The sequence below is a fragment of the Orycteropus afer genome, unplaced genomic scaffold (genome assembly GCF_000298275.1).
Source record: "Orycteropus afer afer isolate SDZICR_OR568_19922 unplaced genomic scaffold, OryAfe1.0 scaffold00018, whole genome shotgun sequence".
Classification (NCBI taxonomy): Eukaryota; Metazoa; Chordata; class Mammalia; order Tubulidentata; family Orycteropodidae; genus Orycteropus; species Orycteropus afer.
In genome coordinates, this window is record NW_006921605.1 from 18645616 (window position 1) to 18655109 (window position 9494).

At 45.4% G+C, this 9494-nt stretch overlaps 1 protein-coding gene and 2 non-coding genes across 3 annotated transcripts in view; 1 reads left to right on the plus strand and 2 right to left on the minus strand.

Annotated features, from left to right (window-relative positions):
- TEX2 (testis expressed 2) overlaps positions 1 to 2345 on the plus strand; it is a 41806-nt gene extending 39461 nt beyond the window's left edge. Inside the window, exon 9 of the mRNA XM_007959907.1 lies at positions 2223 to 2345. Coding sequence (XP_007958098.1) covers positions 2223 to 2345 — 123 coding nt within the window. The remainder of the gene's footprint in view (positions 1 to 2222) is intronic.
- Positions 2346 to 5420: 3075 nt separating this feature from the next.
- LOC122152171 lies at positions 5421 to 5552 on the minus strand. Its single transcript, XR_006164431.1, has one exon. It is a non-coding gene; the product is annotated as a small nucleolar RNA SNORA76 (small nucleolar RNA).
- Positions 5553 to 5744: 192 nt separating this feature from the next.
- LOC122152168 lies at positions 5745 to 5814 on the minus strand. Its single transcript, XR_006164428.1, has one exon. It is a non-coding gene; the product is annotated as a small nucleolar RNA SNORD104 (small nucleolar RNA).
- Positions 5815 to 9494: the final 3680 nt, after the last annotated feature.

Sequence of the window (9494 nt, forward strand, 5' to 3'; positions counted from 1 at the left end):
TCATGCAATCTCCAGTGTTATTTCTGTCACCAAGGCCATATTTTCCAACTACTGGTGATTCTTCTTTATTTCCAAATTTTATATTCCAGTCACCAGTGATAATCACCACATCTTGATTGTATGTTTGGTGATTTCAGACTGCAGAAATTGGTAAAAATCTTCAGTTTCCTCATCTTTTGGCTCTGGTGGTTGGTGCATAAATTTGAGTAACAGTAATAGTAACTGGTCTTCCTTAGAGGTGTATGGATATTATCCTATCACTGACAGCACTGTACTTCAGGATAGATCTTGAAACATTCTTTGTGATGATGAATGCCACACCATTCCTCGTCAGTTTGTCATTCTTGGCATAGTAGACCATGGTTGTCAGATTCAAAATGGCCAAAAACAGTCCATTCCAGCTCACTAATGCCTAGGATATCCATCTTTAGGTGATCCATTTCATTTTGACAGCTTCCAATTTTCCTAGATTCATACTTCATACATTCCACGTTCTGATTATTGATAGAGGCTTGCAGCTGTTTCTTCCCATTTTGAGTTGTGCCACAAATGGCGGTCCTGAAAGCTGTATTCTGTTATTCTGAGTGCCTTCCAACCTGAGGGGCTTGTCACCTAGCACTATATCAGATAGTGTTTCCCTGCTATTCATAGGGTTTCCACTGGCCAATTCTTTGAGTAGTGGATGGCCCCTTCCTTCTTCCTAGTCTTCTTAGGCTGGAAGCTCAGCTGAAACCCGTCCACGTGGGTGACCCTGCTGGTGTTTGGAATACCGGTGGCATGGCCTCCAGTCTCGCAGCATCACACAAGCCATCACCATACAACAAACTGACTGACAAGTGGTGGACTTGGAGCCTAGTGAGAAGAAAGCCTCATGACGTGGTCACTTCCTTTCCTGTCTCCCTAGATCTCATATTAGGAATTTGAGTGGGTCATCCCTTTTAAGGCACCTAGTACAAGGAGCAAAAGAGGAGGAAGCAGCAATTGGTGCCTGGCATTTCTGAGGCAAGTTAGGAAGTTAAAGGATGACTGCAGTCCGCCTCCCACAGCAACTTTTTTTTTTTTTAAACTCTTATTGTGATTTGGGTGACAGTTTACGGAGCAAATTGGTTTTCCATTCAGCAGTTCACACACATTTTGTTTCGTGACACTGCTTGCAGCCCCCACGGTGTTAACGGCTCTCTTCGCACTCCTCCCTGTGGCACTGCTTGCGGCCCCCACGGTGTAACAGCTCTCTTCCCACTCCTCCCTGTGGTTGCCGTTTCCCTCCATCCTGCTTTCCTTTCTCCTCCTTCTGAGCTTGATCCCTGAGCAGCGGCTGCCCCTTGGATCTCATATGCTTGATGGTTCTAAGGCGTGCTTGCCTCGGTGGTGTTATTGTTCACCCTGCAGGCCTGTCCATTGCTTGGCTGAAAGTTGAGCTAAAGAGCTGAGTTCAGTTCCAGGCCTGAAGGGTACTAAGGGCCACAGTCTCAGGGCTTCCACCAGTCTCTGTCAGACCAGTAAGCCTTGTCTTTTTTTATTTTGAATTTTGTTTCACATTTTCCTCCCACTCTCTCAAGGACCTACCTATTCTGATCCCTTTCGGAGCAGTCAGCAGTGGTAGCCGGGCACCATCTAGTTCTGCTCTCAGGGTCATGGAGGCTGAGGTTTGCGCCTCCAAAGGGAGTTGCTGCTTTTTTGTTTATGCTTTTGTGAGAGAGCAGTAGAAGACTGAATGCCTTATGTGTTTGTAAACAGAGGCAAAGCACCACTGCTATCAACCACTCACTATAGTAAGATTTCTCTCATATTGCTTTGTGTGGTTCTGGTTGGGGGAAAAAAATGAGCTTACATTTTGTTACTGGGAGTTTAAAGGATAAATCCACTTGCATCCTAGACATTGTAATTTGGAAATACAGTGAATAGCTGAAACCAGTTCTCTTAATGTTGTTGAGTATTTAGCCGATTCACGAGTAATTTTATTATGTGTAAATGGGATCCAGGGCTGCTGCTGCCTCGGGGCTGCTTGATTGGGTTCTTATGCCCATTTGCTGAAATGGTGATTCTGCAACTGTTTCTAAATTGAACAATAACAAAAAAAAGTTAGGGGAATTAGTTTGGAACATCTAGGAAATTGATTCCAGGTGCATTTCTTAAAACTCACTAAAGGCTAAAATTAGTAACTGAACAGAGCAACAACCTGAGACAATATTCTTCCCTGGCTGTTCTTTTTCTTTCCACAGAAAGTTTTTGTCATGCCAAACATGGACGATGTTTATATGCCCATCATGCACTCAGCCATGGACCCCCGCTCCACCGCCTGCCTCCTGAAAGACCCCGTTGTGGAGGCTGCTGAGCAGCAGTGATGGGCGAGGGGGACGTGCCCAGTATTATGAGATCGAGGCTTCCAGTGTGAGGTTCTCGCTGCCAGCTGTGCCGTGGCACTGGCCTTCACGTGGGCCACAGCTCCTGTTTCTCAAAGGACTGCTCCTGCCCTCTGCCTGCCAGTGCCCATTCCACTGAGGCGTCATTCCACGCATCCAGTGACAGGTGTCTGGATCGCCTGCTGCAAAGCTTTGACTCTAGGCAAAGGAGGCTGTGGAAGTCTGGTCACAGGTTACAGAAGTTACAGGCGAAGGCGACTCACCATGACTTTGAAGTCTACCAGTTTTGGGGGCAGCCAAAGAGCACATTAAGAGCAGAGCTGTGGAACCGGGAGGCTACCCTTGCCTTCCCAACTCCTCCAAAGCTTTTCCTTAGGCAGCCAGTGCACACAGAACATGTTTTTCACTTCTCCAGTTTATATGAGCTACTGCAGCCTCTACACTCCCAGGCAATGTCAGTGCAGTGATGTGTGCGGAGGGTGGGGAGTGGAATCTTAGGAGCCATTTCATTGATGATAAAGAGACATGCATAGCAACTTACAGTTTTTCCTGTTTGTGCATTTTGGAAGCAAGTAGCCATAGAACACAAACACTAACACACTACCAGCCGGAGTGGGGACGGTGGGATTGATGTGAACATTAGGCAAAGCCATGAGATCAGACCATCTCAGGCCTTTTACCAGTGAGGTAGTCACCTGGCAGTTAATGCTGAATGTTCTCCTGAGACATGCGCATACATGAAAATGTCTCACACTGCACACAGTGACAGATCGTCCCTCATAAGGGTGGGCTGGGGTGAGAATCAGGCTTTCCACCTGGCATGAACTGTCTGCTCCTGAAGTTTTCTATAGGAACCCAGAGGCTTTCTCTCTTTACTTGGTTTGGGAGTTTTGTGGGCAGTTTTCTTTTCTGATGGCCAAAATGGAAAACTGCTCTGTAGTTCTGACTCAAGACCAGGTTTGCTCAACATCCAAACACTATGTATCTCGAAACTTAATGTGACCTTTCCTTAATGTTGCCAAGTTTATTTTGTGCATTTGTGTCAGAATGTTTAGTTTACAAGTTGGGGGCTCCCTCTAATTGTGTAATTTGCTTTGAGAAGTAAACAGTTTTTTTATTGTTATTGTTTAAAACTGCATCGGACATCAAAATTATCTTGAGTGACTTTTGGTAACTTACATCTGTGGACAAAGCTAATAGTGGTTTTTAAACAGCACCTCGCCTGAACATGAGTTTAAAGAAATTAATATATTGACAAAATATATTTGAAACTTTATGGATTCTTTTAGTTGCACCATTAAAACGTTTGACTTAAATTATTTGACCATTCCAGTCTGTGTACTGTTCTAATTTCTCACTGTGTAGCCTGACTTAATCTGTCAAGAGTCTGCATGTCTTATTCACTGGTCTTTATAATTTTTGTGCAATAACTAAAGGCAAAGGACTAGATGCACTACTGTGTAAACAGATTACATGACTGTACCCGATTGCACTTAATCAAATGGTATGTGGGGATTTACAATCGCTTGCATCATTTCACAAAATAAATATCTCATGTCAACTACTAGATAAGCATCTAAGTTATTTCTACTGAGTTCTGTTTTGATAATAGTGACAGGACAGGGCACTTGGGACCTCAGCTGCCAACGTTGTTAGTGCCACAGTTAGCCCCCAACTTGTGGGGACTGCATGCAAAACAGAATTCAACACTAGCTGGTCTTGCACTATCCCCATCAGTTGGGTCCTGGGCCACTGTGACCCATTGGGTTTTCACTGGCTGAGTTTCAAGATCACCGAGACTTTCTTCCCCGTTTTAAAACTCTCCTGAAACCTGTTCAGCACAAGACACCAGCCACCACTCAGGCAAGTGGCGGCTGTGCCTGATGTGCACTGACGGAATCGAACCCGTCTCCCCCATGCAAGGCAAGGATCCTACCACTCACCTACCACAGTCTCGTTATATGCCAGTACAAGCTTTCCTTTTACTACCCCATTGCTGTGGACCAGCCACTAAGGCAGTCTTCACCATACCCTTTTATGGTGGCAATTAGGTGCCAGTCAATCTCACAGTGACCCCACATGACTAAGTGTAACTACCCCACAGTTTCCTAGGCTGTCATCTTTACGGGAGCAGATTCCCAAATCTTTTTCCTAAGGAGTAGCTGGGTGGGTTCTCATCACCAACCTTCTGGTTTGCAGCCAAGTGCCTGTGTTGCACCATCAGGACTTTAATATACGGTAGGTGCTGTATCTCACATTCTTGGGACCTGTTAGGAGGGAACAGCCCTCTGGAAGACACCATGCTTGGTAGAGGATCAACAGAAGATCCTCGAGATGGACTGACAGTGACTGCAACAATGGGCTCTAATATAGCAACGAATGGCAAGGCTTGAGCAGTGTTTTCATGTTGTACTTTGGGTTGCTGAGTTGCCACTTGAGCCACCTAATAGGTGTTATCTTCAGTCCATATTTAATTGAGGCTCTCAAGTCTGTAACTGGGCCATGTTGTTGTTAGGTGCCGAGGAGTAGTCTGACTCATAGCTCCAGCTCACACCTTGAAGTGCCTAGCTCGTACCCAATTCATGTAAGCACGCTGTGACTGAGCAGGCCATAAGCTTCAGACACTTGATTGGCATAGTATTCAAAATAAGCAGTTTGTCGTGCACGGTAGGTTTTTGTAAATAGGTCGTGGCTACACCTCAGTCGGATGAGTTAAGCACATCACAGCGCTGAAGACTGAAGCCAGTTCCCGCCAAATTCGCCACGGCCTTAAACTGCTCAAGGCCAAAGCCTGGGGCTCAACGCCCACGCGCAGAAGCCATCCCATGTGGCGTCAAACTCCAAGTGCATGTCTTCTCCACTGAAGGATGAAGACGGGACTGACGATGAGGTTATCATGCAACTCGGGGAGGGAAGAGTAATGTCAAAGAGGCACACACGGAACCATCAGCAGATCCTACCACCCCCACCCTGTCCCCAGATTATCTCAGCTCCGACTTTAAGAGTTTGCGGCCCCTTGACCAAATTCACACCCCCGGTAGCCGGCTTGGAGCACCGCCGTGTAGCTCACGGTTAAAAGGGCCGCCAGCAGGTTGTTAGCGGCCCCAGTTATGCGTGAGCCCTTGCTCTGGCGCTGCAGCTTAACCCCCGGCGCCACCGACAGGCGCGGCGAGGGCTCAAAGGCAGCGCGTCGCCGACAAGAAAGACCGACACCAGCGCTGAGGTCAAACCATTTTATTGAGTTTCTGGGGGCCCGAGGCGGTGCGGACAATGAGGTCCGACGCTTGCGGTCCGGCCGAGATCTGCAAGAAAAAGAGCAGTGCGTGAACCGATGTGCGCCCGCCGGGCGGCTTGTTCCGTCCCCTCACCGCCAGCGGCCAGGCTCAGACTCCAGTTCGCATCACCCGCGTCAGCAGTCTAACACGTGCTTTAATTAGGCTGTCATCACCGCGGGCCACCAGACTCCCAACCCGCTCTTAGGCCGACCCGCTACAATACGACTACCCACCTTTTGGAACTTACAGCCACCAAAAGACCAAAAGGCCTTTATGGCGCCTACTTAAAGGCGCTGACTGGAGGTGGTTGGACAGGCTTTAACACTATTAACCAATAGAAAGCCAAGTTCTGATCACGTGTATCAAAACTGGCCTATGATTGGCCTACTGGCTGAGTCCTCCAGGGTATAGAGTGGTCCCATAAAACCATAGAGATAGGCTCCTAGAAAAGACCGAGAAAGGGTTTGAGAGTCGCGCAACCTCTTGGTACATCTGGGTCGTCAATTTGTAATTATTAGCTCACCTCTCTACGGCATATAAAAGGAAACTTTACAGTATACAATTTAATTCCTACACTGTATGACTTATTCAGTGCGAGAAGACAGACTTTGAGCCGCGTATGTAAAGTTGAACAAAACCGCCTCTGCCCCTGAGTTCACAGGAACCTGGTGTGGTAGAGCTTGTGCTTTGAAAAAAGACATACCTGCTGCCACGTTCTGGCTTTGTAATGAGCTCGCCTTGGGTCCTTAACCTTTTATGAGACAGTTTCTGAAAAATGAGGCCATGCAGTGAAATTGTGGTAAGGATTAAGTATCAATCGCCTAGCACATTCTCAGTGGTAAACGTTTGTTTTAAAAGGACTGGAATGATTGGGAAACGTCTGTGATTGCAATACTTTAGTAAATGCTAAGAGACCTATGAAAAGCCTGTTTGGGAAACCCAAAGTAAAGAGGGCCTAACTTTGGGTAAGCTAAAAATGTTTCCCAGAGTTGAGCCCATACTATGAGCCAAGCACTGTATGAATGAAAACATGGCTCTGCCCCCAAGAGCTTGCTTTACCCTGTGCGTACTGTTAGGTGCCCTCAAGTTGATTTCAACTCATAGTGACCCCATGGGACAGACTAGAAACACACCATAGGGTTTTCTTGGCTGTAAGCTTTATGGCAGCAGATCAGCCAGTCTTTCTCCCATGGAGCCACTGGGTGGGTTTGAACTAACCTGTTGGTTAGAAGCCACGAGCCAGCATGGAGTTGTTAGGTGTCGTTGAGTTGATTTTGACTCATAACAACCCCATGTGACAGCACTGTCCTGTAGGGTTTTCCAAGCTCTAAGCTTCATGGGAGCCAGTTGTCAGTTTTTGCTCCTGCAGAGCCACTGGGTGAGTTTGAACTGCCAACCTTTTGGTTTGCAGCCCTAGAGAAGGAGCAATCGCTGGTGTCCAAAAATAGAGATATGCTCAGAGTCCTATCGGATCAAAGGAGGGAGCATATAATCTAGCACGGGAGTGTTCCTAGAGATGGAGATGTTTGTTGAGCAAGAAAACTTAGGTGTTTTTAGCTGTAACACCGTGATGAACATATTTGTACATAAATCTGTGCACATCTCTAACTATCTCCTTAGGATATATTCTCATAAGAGGAATTTTTGGATCAAAAGGAATGAACAATGTTAAGGTGGTTGGTGCGTATTGCAAGACTGTTTTCCAGACACCTCCCTGAAACCATGAACAAATCCATTGCCATCAAGTGGATTCCAATGCACAGTGACCATGTAGAACAGAGTAGAACTGTCCTATAAGATTTCTGAGGCCATAAGTCTTTACAGGAGCAGACTGCACATCTTTCTCCTGCAGAGCAACTGTTGGGTTCAAACCGCTGACTTTTCAGTTAGCAGTTGCATGCTTAGTCACTTGTGCCACTTACATTGTCATCAGCAATATATGGGAGATCCTGTTTATCACATCCTCGGCAGCTGTGAGTATGGTCATTTCTTAACCAAAACCCAAAACCGTTGCTGGTGAGTTGATTCCAACTCCTAGTGACCCTATAGGACAGAATAGAAATGTCCCGTAGGGTTTTCAAGGCTGTAAATCTTTATGGTAGCAGGCTGCCACATCTTTCTCCCGTGGAGCGGCTGAATGGTTCAAACCACCAGCCTTTCAGTTAGCCACGGAGTGCTTTAACCACTGTGCCACCAGGGCTCCTATAGCCTGAATAGAGTCAGTGAATGATATCCAGTCATTTTATTAGACCATTTAGCTTGTTATTGCACCCCTTCATTATTCCTTCCCCTACCTGCCCTCTGTACATGCTACCTGGCACACAGACATGGCTGTTTGATTAGTATTTAATCCCAGGAGAGAGGAACATAGGTGTTTTCCTCCCAAGACATGAACGGGGGTGTGCTTGGATGGAATCTAACCATGTGAATGAGCAACTTCAGGGAATGTAGGCTGCTGCTGCTGGTCTGGTGTGCAGCTCTGCTTATCTCTGTCCTGTTTATTCTGTGAGTAATAAGTGCCTCTTGATCACGCCCCTAGAACTGTCTCGTCTGTGTGGTGTTCCAAACGGTCCTTCACTAAGAACTTGTGAATATGGTGACATTGTAGAAGGGCATAAAATTAGATCTAGTTTTAGTTTGCATTTCGGGAAAATCTTCATGTTATTGTGTTTCCTCACCTGTCACTTATCAGTTCCTGTGCTTTTCTCATTTCTCTTTGGAGTCTTCTTATTCCAGTGTTCTTAACAATTTCTATAAATTTCTTACATATTAGGAATATTAACTACATGTGTGTCCTATTTGTGGCAAATATCATTTCCCAACTTACGGTTATCTTTTAATTTTGTATATTTTTCTATGTGCAAAGTAATTTTTCTATATCCAAAATGCACTAATCTTGTGTGTGCATGTGTGTTCTCTTCAATGGCTTTTGAGCTTTAAAAATTCTTCAACATCCAAAAATCAAGTAAAATTTAGTTCTTTAGATCTAGAATTTATTTTAGAATATGGTGTAAATTATCAAGCTTACAAATGCATATGCCCTTTCATTCCATAATTTTATCTCTGGGAATTTAGAGATATATTTAGATAGAGATATATTTAGAGAAATGCTCATTTCAGGGTTATTGGTAATAGCAAAGTGCTGAAAAGAACCTAAATACTCACAATAGTTAAAGTTAGTACATGTATTAGTTTCCTGGGTCTGCCATAACAAAGTACCACAAACTACATGGCTGAAAACAACAGGAATTTATTGTCTCACAGTTCTCGAGGCTAAAAGTCCAAATTCAGGGTGTCAGAAGGGCCATGCTCTCTCCAGAGTCTCTAGGAGAAGGTCATTTCTTGTTTTTCCCCAACTTCTAGTGGTAGCCCCAGGAACTCCTTGACTTGTGCCAGTGTGATGATTAACGTTTTATGTCAATTTAGCTAGGCTCTAATTCTCAGGGTTTGGCTCTCATTTTGTAATTTGATGTGAGCAGCCAATTAGTTGGAAGAGGAGTTTCCTTGGGGATGTGGCTTGCATTTATGATACAAACAAATGTTCTAACACAGCTCTCTCTCGCAATCTTCCATTCGTCTTGTTATCCTCTGACCTCTGGTTCTTAGGACATGAGAAACTTTCAGCCTGATGCCTGGCCTACAGATTTTGGATTTGCAAGTTCTTGTAACTCAGTGACCCAGCAGGCTGCTGCCTGATCTGCAGATTTTGGGTTCGTCAACCACTGCAACCATGTGAGTCAAGAGAAGCCTCCAGCCCGACACCTGACCCACAAATTTGGGAATTATCAACCTCCACAATTACATGAGCTATTTCCTTGAAATCTCTCTCTCTCTCTCTCTCTCTCTCTCTCTCTCT